We start from the raw sequence: 13,206 nt of genomic DNA on the forward strand, positions 1-13,206 counted from the left end.
CGTGGACTGTTTACTTTCTGATTCTGCCTGTGAAAGGCGCTCGGCATTCAATTTTCTTGCCCCGGGTAGGTTTCGGGACGACAACCACAGCAACGGTAGTGTCAGTACTCGACATTGGACTGGACCGAACCTCAGGGAAAGCAGGAAGATCCCCAACACTAGCGACCACAACTATTCCGATGTTTTGGAAGGAACTCCAGGCTGTTAAGTAACTGCAGGAGCACAAGTACACTAACAAATGCAGGTACTATTGCTAGGACTAGCTACCTCCGTTTGTGTCGCAGTATTGCTTTTCTGTACTAGCTGTTTGACAACTGAAGCAAACGAGGTAGTGAACGTCAGGGGCCGTACGGTCTTATAAATAGTCTCGATCTCACCGAAGGGAATCTGTGGTTTTTAATCTCCTGTAGCTTCCATTCTTCAAGGAAGACACAGCAGTTAGCCCCAGTGCAATTCACACATTTTGCAGGAGACAAACATTCGACTCCTTCGTGGGCAACCTTACCACATTTGCCACGAGCGGCTTCTCCCTCGCTTACAAGAGTGGTGTGCCCAAATTGCTAGCATTTAAAACACTGCACTGGGTCGAGGACACAGGGCCAAACGTCTAAGCGAAGAAAACCCGCCTTAGTACGTTCCAGAAGTTATGTGCTATTAAAAGTAAGGATGAACGAGTCAGATTGCCTTCTACAATATACTGCACATCTACAATGCCTTCTTAGGCACATTTAACTTTCGGGTCTTCTTTCGGGATATGCACCAGGTCCTCTGCACATCACAACAGCTTTACTGCAGTTTAATGGGGCGTAGAGCTCAGCCTCGATGGCATATTCCCACAGGTTTTGGCTTTCTGCAGGTTTGTTACTTGTCGGGTACTCGATGTTTCCACCAACAGTGTCCCATTTCACACGTGCTAAAGTACCTGCAAGCCCCTCTAAACACTTTTCGAAACTTCCCTCTGGCCAGCAGCACGCATTCTGTTACTAAACTCTCTAGATTCCCGAGTCCAGAAGACTGACTGCAGAGGCCCTCTTATCTGACTGGGTGTTAGTAGCTACCAGTGGCCCACCCATTCCACTGGGAGGTGGAGGACAAAACTTTGAAGGAACCATCTCAGTCCTGCAAACACCTACGGAAATAAAAGTCCACACAGACAGAGCCCCGCCTGCCTAGGTAAGCCTCACAACTGATGCGCAGCTCGTTCCCCGGAGGTTGCATTCAAACAACTGTTCCACCTCCTCATCGTGCAGCACACCTCCAGGTTTTCACCATTCTTGCAATCTAGGCAGTCAGAGCCGAAGCACTCCCGCAGCTTACTGGTGACAGCTACCAGTCCCCAGATCAGGAACCACGAATTACCGCGACGTGGAGTCCAAAAATGTGGCAATAGTGCCAAAATTTGGTGCTAACTGATAAGAGATAGCAGCTTCTGTAGTCACTAGGGTGTGTGTGATCTTTTTAATGCAGTAAGTGTTTCAGTGCACAGTTCCAGTTCTATGTAACTCTCATTTCCCCAGATCTTAAACAAGTGTGTATTATCTCCGAGAGTTGATCACCTCCGACTTCAAAAAGTCATCACTAATGCAGGCTCCACAAGAGCTTTCAAGTGGTTTGACAATATCTGTCATTTTTCATACTGTCTGGGATTTGACATATTTCCAAAAGCTGAGTAATGGTCCAGTATTCTGTTGATCTCACTAGTGTTAGTCTCTAAAATTTCATTTGCTGGGCAGAAATGGTGGCATTGGCTGGCAACAATAGAGGTTCCATCTGAAGGTCTGTTTAAAATAACAGAGCTATTGTTTACTAAGAAACAGTAGCTACACTCACGAAACTGAAGTGAACACACATCCGAATGTAAGGTGCCGGGCGCCACCCCGACGGCCAGCAATCTACCCCCTCCGCACAGCAGGGACGGGAGCACTCTGCCCGCCTGCCGCTCGCTGCCAGCCCAGTCCACTCACTACTCAGCTCCGCTACAGACTCACCTGCCCGCCGCGCCGCTTGTCCCAGCCGGCGACGATGACGCCCGCGACGAGCGAGTCCCGGTAGTTGTAGCACAGCTCGCGGAACACGTTGGCGGCCGTCTTCACCTGCGGAGGCTCGCCCATCTCCACCCTGCCGACACGTCGGGATAGTCCGTTACGAGGCACACGTCCACATTTCACTGTTTTTGCATTAGCTTTATTTCATTACATTTACACGAATGTGTTTCCTTCTCTGTTCCCTGTAGAGTTTACGAGAGTTCGACAACGCGGTACCGTCTCTCGACCCGTGCAGAGTTTTTCGGTTTTGTGGCCTGTGACTTACCTCCCGATACACGGCAGCTGAGAGTAAACTCGTAGTATCTAAACAAAATGGAATGTTAATGCAGTGTGACTGTACTGCGTAATTACTTATTGTCCGACAGACAAAGAACATTTTCACGCGACTGTCATCGCACAACTGCCAAGTTACTGTCGTATTGATGTTGACCGATTGAGAACTTTCGATAACAGTAACTAAAGGATACAAAAGATTCCTACTTTAGTTATCGTTATCAACGTTCCACACAAATCAACATTAATAGAACACAAATAAATTGAAATTAGAGAAGAATTTAGGAACAATGGATTTCAGACAATAGTTTCATTTCTTGGGAACATTACATTATCTAACTGGAAACAGGTTTCCTGCTTGTTACGAGCAGTCAACTTAACCATTTTAGCTATTTTTGCACAATTCGTGGCCAGACAAAAATTTCCATATGACATTGTCCACGTGTCTAACAAGGGGAGGCCTCAACGTTTGGAACGTGGATTTACTGTAAACTTTGTACACTCTTAGTACTCCATGACGACGACAAAATGTGTAAGCAGTAGCGCGTACTTCTCAAGAGAGAATCGCAAGATAATTTCGGTCTTCAATATGTATCTGTGCGTGGCCATTCCTACCGTGAATCGGCGGCAGCCGAGTGGTGCCGGCACGGTAGCTCAACGTGTCCGGTCAGAGCGTTAGCCGCCCTTTCTAATAAAAAAACTGAGCGAACCGATCAATGAATAAACTGAACAAGTGTCATTCGACGTCAACCCTGAACAAATTCAGTGAACAATACAGAACAAAATGATTATTTAAAGGAAAAAATAATAATAAAAAAAAAAAAACAAAGTGGTTGGCACTCAAGCCACTGGATCAAGTTTCGTTTGTCAGTTTTTATTTTCAACACAGTCATTTTTCTTACTATTTATACTACAATTGATATAATGGGAAAAATACGTTTAATCGGATGAACTTTTATTAAATTTACAAAGTTATTTGGCAGTCTACTAATTTTTATCATCACAAACAATATAATATTCATAACTATCGACTAGTCAACGACCAAACGCATAAAGTGATACTGAAAATGTATGCTTGTCCGTGTCTTCAAAACTGTTCATATTTAATCGAAAGAGAACGAGAAAGTGCTTCTCGGAAGACGCTATTAAAATACACCTGATACTGCATAACCAATTATCAGCACTGATTTTTAAGGAAATACTGCGTTATGCACGGTTCGCTTCCGAACTATTGTCTGAAAGAGAGGTTTTTGAAAAAGTTAACGAGGTTTATTTTTCCACGGAAAACGTCAAAGGACCTTGTGTATGTGGAAACACAGCATTTATTCAATGCAGCTGGTGCCAATTAACTTTATGTTTTCCACGTTTTTTCGAAAAATACCATCCTGCAACTTGTGCTCGTAATGTTGAAGGCGACGATTAATTGTACATCTTTCAAAAGCCGCCTGTGCCAGTCAAAACTTCAAGGTAACAAGTGATTTCAGGATTCTTCCAGGTATAATGGATTTCTCAAATCACGGACAAGCATACATTTTCAGTATCACTTTATGTGTTTGGTCATTTATCAGTCGATAGTTACAAATATTACATTATTTGTGATAATAAAAATTAGTAGACTGCCAAATAACATTGTAAGTTTAATAAAAGTTCATCCAATCACACATATTTTCCCATTATATCAACTGTAATATAAATACTAAAGAAAATGACTGTGTTGAAAATAAAAAATAAAAAACAAAAAACTGCCTAACGGAACTCGACCCAGCGGCTTGAACCCCAACCAATTAAAAAAAAAATTTTTGTCCTATATTGTTCGTTGAATTTGTTCAGGGCGGACGTCCAATGACACCCGTTCAGTTTGTTCGTTGATCCGTTCGCTCAGATTTTTTTACTAAAAAGGGTAGTTATCGCTCTGACCGAGCATGTTGAGCTACTGCGCCACCATCGCTCGGCTGCAGCCACTTTATGGTAAAAATGGCCACGCACAGAGATATATGTATATATGACGACTGAAATTCTCTTGCGATTTTCTCAGTAACGCGTGAGAAGTAAGCGCTACTGCTTACACATTTTGTTGTTCTCGTGGAGTATTACGAGTGTACGAAGTTCACAGTAAATCCGCGTTCCAAACGTTGTGGCCTCCCCTTGTAAAACCCACATTTGTACATTCATTACAAAACTCCTACAATTTTAACTGAAAGATGCTGACAAGGTTCTACGGGTGAATACGATACTGCAGTGCCTATACTGTTAAGAAGCACGACGCGATGGTCCTTCAGACATGCACGCACACTGCGTTGTACTTATTAACAAAACAGCCACCACAATATCTTAATTTGAAATTAATCTAAACTTTAAAACAAATTAAACTTACATGAAAAGTTCAATTTGGAATCTTATGATATCAAGATTCAGACAGATTAGATTAGATTAAAATGTATCATGAATACGATATTTCGTAATGATGTGGAACGAGTCGAATTTTCCAATACATGACATAATTAGGTTAATTTAACAACATACTTAAGTTAATATAACAACTTTATTCGTTAGTGTTTTTTTGTTTTTCTTTATTATTATTATTTTTTTCTTAATTTATAACTAAAAATTCCTCTATGGAGTAGAAGGAATTGTCATTCAGAAATTCTTTTAATTTCTTCTTAAATACTTGTTGGTTATCTGTCAGACTTTTGATACTATTTGGTAAGTTACCAAAGACTTTAGTGCCAGTATAATTCACCCCTTTCTGTGCCAAAGTTAGATTTAATCTTGAATAGTGAAGATCGTCCTTTCTCCTAGTATTGTAGTTATGCACACTGCTATTACTTTTGAATTGGGTTTGGTTGTTAATAACAAATTTCATAAGAGAGTATATATACTGAGAAGCTACTGTGAATATCCCTAGATCCTTAAATAAATGTCTGCAGGATGATCTTGGGTGGACTCCAGCTATTATTCTGATTACACGCTTTTGTGCAATAAATACTTTATTCCTCAGTGATGAATTACCCCAAAATATGATGCCATATGAAAGCAGTGAGTGAAAATAGGCGTATTAAGCTAATTTACTAAGATGTTTATCACCAAAATTTGCAATGACCCTTATTGCATAAGTAGCTGAACTCAAACGTTTCAGCAGATCATCAATGTGTTTCTTCCAATTTAATCTCTCATCAATGGACATACCTAAAAATTTGGAATATTCAACCTTAGCTATATGCTTCTGATTAAGGTCTATATTTATTAACGGCGTCATACCATTCACTGTACGGAACTGTATGTACTGTGTCTTATCAAAATTCTGTGAGAGACCGTTTACAAGGAACCACTTAGTAATTTTCTGAAAGACAGTATTGACAATTTCATCAGTTAATTCTTGTTTCTCAGGTGTGATTACTATACTTGTATCATCAGCGAAGAGAACTAACTGCCTCTTCATGAATATAGAATGGCAAGTCATTAATATACAATAAGAACAACAAAGGACCCAAGACTGACCCTTGTGGAACCCCATTCTTGATAGTTCCCCAGTTTGAGGAATGTGCTGATCTTTGCATGTTACGAGAACTACTTATTTCAACTTTCTGCACTCTTCCAGTTAGGTACGAATTAAACCGTTTGTGCACTGTCCCACTCATGCCACAATACTTGAGCTTGTCTAGCAGAATTTCATGATTTACACAATCAAAAGCCTTTGAGAGATCACAAAAAATCCCAATGGGTGGTGTTCGGTTATTCAGATCATTCAAAATTTGACTGGTGAAAGCATATATGGCATTTTCTGTTGAAAAACCTTTCTGGAAACCAAACTGACATTTTGTTAGTACTTCATTTTTACAGATATGTGAAGCTACTCTTGAATACATTACTTTCTCAAAAATTTTGGATAAAGCTGTTAGAAGGGAGATTGGACGGTAATTGTTGACATCAAGTCTATCCCCCTTTTTATGCAAAGGTATAACAATAGCATATTTCAGTCTATCAGGGAAAATGCCCTGTTCTAGAGAGCTATTACACAGGTGGCTGAGAATCTTACTTATTTGTTGAGAACAAGCTTTTAGTATTTTGCTGGAAATGCCATCAATTCCATGTGAGTTTTTGCTTTTAAGCAAGTTCATTATTTTCCTAATTTCAGAGGGAGAAGTGGGTGAGATTTCAATTGTATCAAATTGCATAGGTATGGCCTCTTCCATTAACAGCCTAGCATCTTCTAATGAACACCTGGATCCTACTATATCCACAACATTTAGAAAATGATTATTACAAATATTTTCAACTTCTGACTTTTTGTTCGTAAAGTTTTCATTCAATTTGATGGTAATACTGTCTTCCTGTGCTCTTGGTTGGCCTGTTTCTCTTTTAATAATATTCCAAATTGTTTTAATTTTATTATCAAGAGTTGCTGATTTCAGACATGATACACATACTCCTGGATTTTTTAATAACTTTTCTTAATATAACACAGCAGTTTTTATAATTTTTGATAGTTTCTGGGTCACTACTCTTTCTTGCTGTCAGATACATTTCCCTTTTCCGGTTACAAGATATTTTTATACCCTTAGTAAGCCATGGTTTGTTACAAGGTTACTTACGAGTATATTTAAATAACCATTTTCTTGGGGAAGCAGTTTTCAAATGCATTTACAAAAACGTCATGAAATAAATTATATTTTAAATTGGCATCAGGTTCACGGTACACCTCATCCCAGTCTAACTGCTGTAGGCTTTCCCTGAAATTTGCAATTGTTAAATCGTTGACTGAACGTACTACTTTGGAGGACTGTTTAGTATTGCTGAATGGAGCTATGTCATATATTGTAACTAGCTGTGCACCATGATCAGAAAGACCATTCTCAACAGGCTGAGCATTTATCTGGTTAAACTTACCTTGGTCTATAAAGAAGTTATCTATCAGTGAGCTGCTATCCTTTACCACCCGAGTAGGAAAATCAATAACGGGTGTCAAATTGAAAGAACCGAGTAATACTTCAAGGTCACTTTTCCTATTACCCTCTTTCAGAGAATCTACATTGAAGTCCCCACAAATAATTTGCTTCCCCCTGTCTGACAGATAGCACAACAAGGAGTCCAAATTTTTCAGAAATAGATGAAAATTTCCTGATGGGGACCTATATACAGTTACAATTATAAATGTGCCTTTATTTAATTTAAGCTCACAGGCACATGCTTCTATATGTTTCTCTTCACAAAACTGTTTTGTTTCTATACTTTTTGCACAATGATAACTTTTGACATATATGGCAACTCCTCCTTTCTCCATATTTTCTCTCATTACATGTGCAGAGAGCTTATAACCACTTACATTTCCCTTATCCATATCAGTAACAATGTGATGCTCAGACAGGCATAGTATATCTATTTCATTCTCAGCTTCTAAATCTTCTAAACAAACCAGAAGCTCATCTACTTTATTCTTTAAACTCCCAATATTTTGATGAAATATACTTACATTATTTTTAATTATACTTTTATGAGAACCTTTCCTTATTCTAACATTTGCAGTACTCTCATGTCTGAGTTTCTCATTGTGCTTAGGCCTAGTTCCTATACCAGTGGTCACATGGTGTTCAGAGAGGCAGATTATGTCAACTGGGTTGGGTGACTTTAATTCATCAATGCAATTACCTAGGACTGAGATACAACTTGGTGGAGATAAAATTTCTGGTGATTGGTGAAAATTTATAATTGATAGCTGTGATTGGTGATCCAATGTGCTAGAATTGTGCTGTTTAATTTCTTTCCTAAACTGAAGATTTGTTTCAATCCTGACCTCTCGTAGAACTTGACATCTTTCTGTCTTACCTATCCTAAAAAAGGTGCTGCTCCAACACCTGTAACCACTGGTATTTTACCATTCATGGCAGTGCCTCCCCCCCTTAAATTTCCTGCTATTACCCCAGCCAGTTTCCCCTTCCCTTTCCTGTTGAGATGTAGGCCGTGCCTGGTATAGTCCCACCTACTGAGGGAATCAACAGGAACCACACCAATATGAGCCCCCGCACCCGACCCAAGCAGCCGTTCCAACTCCAAATTAACTCTCCCAACAGAAGAGTTCAAATGAGGCCGGTCATGGCGTCTCAGGACAGATACAAATTCAACATTGGTGTGTCTCGATGCCGACGCAATCTTTACCAGGTCACACTCTATACTGTACCCAGGATCTCTGTCAATGCTGTTCCCTGGCCCTCCCACAATAACCACGGTGTCTTCCCTGGTAAATCCTTTACAGAGTGAACCTAAATCCTCTGTCACCTGATCCAGGCTAGCACTTGGTTTGAAAAAATTTGTGACCTGGTATTCTGGTCCTAATTCCTCCTGCAGAAGTTGGCCTACACCTCTGGCATGAGAACTGCCTAACAACAAAACTTTTTTCCTTTTCGATGACTTTCCTACATTCTTTTTCAATTTCCTATTGAAAGTTTGTTGTGTCCTGTCTACACCTACCTCTGCTTGAGGCTCATCAGTTTCTAACTGAAGCAACAGGTCAAACTTATTTTTGACATTCACCACAAAACTGTCAGACTTAGTTCTAGGCCTGTTCCTTCTGCTACCTGTTGCCACTTCCCACCTCTCTTTGCCCTTCTCCCTCCTTAACCTGTCCAGATCTTCCCTAGCCTGATCTAGCTCAGCCTGAAGGGCAGCAATTTTCCCCTCCTGTTCCACTATCTTCCTATCTCTGCTGCAAATCCTACATAACCACTGATGAGCCTGATCCACTTTCCCAACACCCACGCCACTGCAGTCCCCCCAGTGAAAAAAACTACTGCATCCATCACACCAAACCCCGGAACTAACAATTCTACGGCAAGTCAGGCACTTCTCACTAATGGCAAAAATAATACTTTAACTAGAATAAATCAATTAAATTACCGAAAATCAAAAAAGACCTTACAAGAATTAAGCCTATTCACAAATGTATATAAGCAAGTTTCTGATTTAAAATTCCGCTGTTTTTCTGAGATCTGTATTAAAACAACGAAGGTATACGCTATTTATTATATATTTCACTCGATGGAATGAAAAAAGGACAATTAAACGAGATACTTTAACTTTGATTCTCCAAAAACGTTACGAGAATTAGGCCTATAAACAAATGTATATAGGCAAGTTTCTGATATAAAGTTACGCTGTTTTTCTGAAATCTGTATTAAACCAATGAAGTTATACGCTATTTACGGTAGTTTACTTATTTGTTACCGAGAAACTAGTTAAATTACCTTGAAACAAGAAACAAACACGTTTACAAAATTTAAGCCTAAGAGCGACTTCGCGAAGTTACAATCTTTTCGTGTTTTCTGAAAAAATACGCAAAGAAAAGTCAAACCTTTAACGGCAAGACTAAACGATACACTATGTATTAGTAGTTTATTGTCGTAAAGAAACTTAAGTTGCGAAAAAGTAACTGCCGAAAAGTTCAACAGAGAAGAATTAGTCTTTCAGAAGCCTTCGTCTTCCCTATTGTGACTAAGCAAAGCCTGCCAAAGCTGACGAAACTGAAGAATGAGGGCCCCCCCCTCCCCCTGCGCGCGCACACACACACACACACACACACACACACACACACACACACACACACACACACACACACACACACACACACACAAAATCCTGAAAATTGGAAGCAAAAAAGTGTAGTCAACATGGGGTGTAAAATGCATGCATTAAGAGCTGTGAAAACTTTTTCCATCTTTGTTACTGCAAAGAAAATCCCATTTGCTGAAGAAGTGCTCACAGTTCTTGAAGTACACATTTTAGGGGCCCTGTTTAGTAAATTATGACACCCTGTATATATGTTGGCACAGTGCAAGTGTTAAAACAGCAGCATGTGCTAATGCCGATACTCACTGCATGAAGTCCAGATGGTAGGCAACTATGTCAGCAATGTTCTGAGTGTCGGCCGCAGACCCGGAGCGGCAGCAGTAGATGGTGTCCGTGATGCGCGTCAGCTTGTCGGTGACGCGGTTCGCTATGTATGTACCGGTCGTCGTCCGGGAATCGGCACCGATCACCACTCCGCCGTCATACTCCACGGCCATAATGGATGTCTGGGGCAGAAAGTGCTACGTGAACCTACTGACGACAGCTGGGGCAGCCACAGTCTGTTAACCAGTACAAACACCATCATGAAAAAGCAAATGTGGACACATTGGCCGTAACTAACTGGCTGAGAACAAAAGATTGAAACTCGAGAAAGTGCAAGAAGGTAAGAAATTAAGAACACGGGACCAAAACAAATTTACAAACCCGACATTGCCAAAAATTCAGAGACGGCACTAGGCAATAACTGACAAATGGTAGAAAGAAACACATTAGTAGCTTTGACGGAGGAAATAATGAGTATAGCAGAGGATTAAATGTGCGAACAGACACGACCCAGTAGAAATCCTCTAATAGCAAGTTATACTTTTTTTTTCACAAAAGTATAAAAAATGCAGCAAACGAGACAAGCAAAATATGTGCACAAATCCTGGAGACGAGATTCACAGAGAGCACATAGCAGCATAGTGAGAACTGTAAAAGGGCAAATGCAAGGCTTTAAAATTGTGCATAACTATAGGGAAAATAGGCACCACCTACACGAAAATTAGAGACACCTTCGGGGAAAAGAGAAGCTAAGTTGAAAGCCGGAAGCAATATATATCACGCCCACATTTGTGTGTCCGAATTTGAACCATATGCGTGGGACAACTCAAATGACACCCGATCAGGCTGGACAGACTGGTGTGCGAGTGTAAGCAGCGGACTGTCAAGTGCAAACAGAAACACAAACAATGAGAAAACTCAAGTTTAGACACACTAAAGGTAACATCCAACCAGTACTCTGGAGGGAGAAAATCTGAGAACTAAAAGCCAAGAACAAAAATTGAGGCTGCATTATGACGAGACAACAGCAAATATGCCGCAGTGCCCCACGACACCGTGCGGTAGAACTCACGAGGCGGCCGCAAGCTCTAATTAGTTGACGGAATGGTGTACTGTGTCAGAGCAAAGCGACACCTGTGCTTGCAGCTGCGATGGCTCCAACTGTCGGCTGACAGTAAATTTCGTGCTCTCTGTGCGTTTCTGAAGTTGCCTGGTACACTGAGGGAAGCAAACTTTAAGATGATGATGATTATATAGAGAGGAAAGAGAATGGAGATATGACACTGCACGAAGAATCTGAAAGAGCACTGGAAGACTTAGGCAAAATGAGGAACACAGAATACAGAATATCCCTCAGAATTATCAACTTTCTCTGGAGAAACAGCAACGACAAAGCTATTCCAACTGGTATCCTCATTTTTTCTACAGCTGCGAGATTGGCAGAGCAAATTTATTTGTCCACTTTACATTGATATTCTCTTTGCTGTTTCCTTCTGTAACAAATATAACATGATTAAACAGAAAAAGTTACACCAAAGTATTTGAACACTCACCATTTATTTTAGCAAATATGGTATAACAACCTGAGTGCACCTCTCTGTAGCCACTCAACTTCAAAATTACCAGGACAAGACAAATTAGGTCTGTCTGCAGTCAATTTGAGAGGATTGAAAATGAGACAGTAGTAGTGAGAAAACTGTCAACTGAGCATTTAATCTGTAATAAATTTTACCTGAGACAAAAATATTGTGAAAATTACGTACGAAACAAAATATACTGACAGAGATACAGGGTGTTACAAAAAGGTACGACAAAACTTTCAGGAAACATTCCTCACACACAAAAAAAGAAAATAAGTTGTGTGGACATGTGTCCAGAAACGCTTACTTTCCATGTTAGAGCTCATTTTACTACTTCTCTTCAAATCACATTAATCATGGAAAGGAAACACACAGAGACAGAACGTACCAGCGTGACTTCAAACACTTTGTTACAGGAATGTTCAAAATGCCCTCCGTTAGCGAGGATACATGCAGCCACCCTCCGTCGCACGGAATCCCTGATGCAGCCCTGGAGAATGGCGTATTGTATCACAGCCATCCACAATACGAGCACGAAGAGTCTCTACATTTGGTACTGGTGTTGCGTAGACAAGAGCTTTCAAATGCCCCCATAAATGACAGTCGAGAGGGTTGAGGTTAGGAGAGTGTGGAGGCCACGGAATTGGTCCACCTCTACCAATCCGTCGATCACCGAATCTGTTGTCGAGAAGCGTACAAACACTTCGACTGAAATGTGCAGGAGCTCCATTTTGCATGAACCACATGTTGTGTCGTACTTGTAAAGGCACACGTTCTAGCAGCACAGGTAGAGTATCCCGTATGAAATCGTGATAACGTGCTCCATTGAGTGTAGGTGGAAGAAACTAAAATGAGCTCTAACATGGAAATTAAGCATTTCCGGACACATGTCCACATAACATCTTTTCTTTATTTGTTTGTGAGGAATGTTTCTTGAAAGTTTGGCCATACCTTTTTGTAACACCCTGCATATTGCAGGATGTAAGTAATATACCATCATACTTTAAGAATGTAATAATTTCAATTCCAAAAAAGGTAGGTTTTGCCAGGAGCAAATAAAGACCAAATCACCAGTCAAACAGGTGTAAAATATTACCAATAGTCATTTATGGAAGAATGAGAAGACTAGTAGGAGAAGACAAATGGGGAAATCTGTGTAGGTTCTGGAGAAAGACGTGAACATTCTTGGAAAACTCACCCGAAAACTTATCTTAGTAGGTAAGTTGAAAAAAGACAAACCTATATTTAAAGCATTTGTCAATTTAGAAAGGGAGCAGTAGGCAATGTCAGACAAACTGCTTACAGGAATACAATACAAGATGAACTGGCAGCTTTGAGAGACCAAATACGGAAGACAGCAAGCATGGGGTAACACGATTCTACAGTGTAACATCTATCACTTTTAACCACTTAAGGTCGACGAA

The 13,206-nt window shown here is 40.3% G+C and overlaps 1 protein-coding gene across 1 annotated transcript in view; it reads right to left on the reverse strand.

Moving 5' to 3' along the window:
- The window catches only part of LOC124720073 (proteasome subunit beta type-6), a 43,236-nt gene that overhangs the window by 22,894 nt on the left and 7,136 nt on the right, over positions 1–13,206 (reverse strand). The window contains exons 2-3 of the mRNA XM_047245341.1: positions 10,185–10,384; positions 1,989–2,118 (exon numbers count right to left, since the gene is read on the reverse strand). Coding sequence (XP_047101297.1) covers positions 1,989–2,118; positions 10,185–10,384 — 330 coding nt within the window. The remainder of the gene's footprint in view (positions 1–1,988; positions 2,119–10,184; positions 10,385–13,206) is intronic.

The sequence above is a fragment of the Schistocerca piceifrons genome, chromosome 11, assembly GCF_021461385.2.
Source record: "Schistocerca piceifrons isolate TAMUIC-IGC-003096 chromosome 11, iqSchPice1.1, whole genome shotgun sequence".
NCBI classification, from domain to species: Eukaryota; Metazoa; Arthropoda; class Insecta; order Orthoptera; family Acrididae; genus Schistocerca; species Schistocerca piceifrons.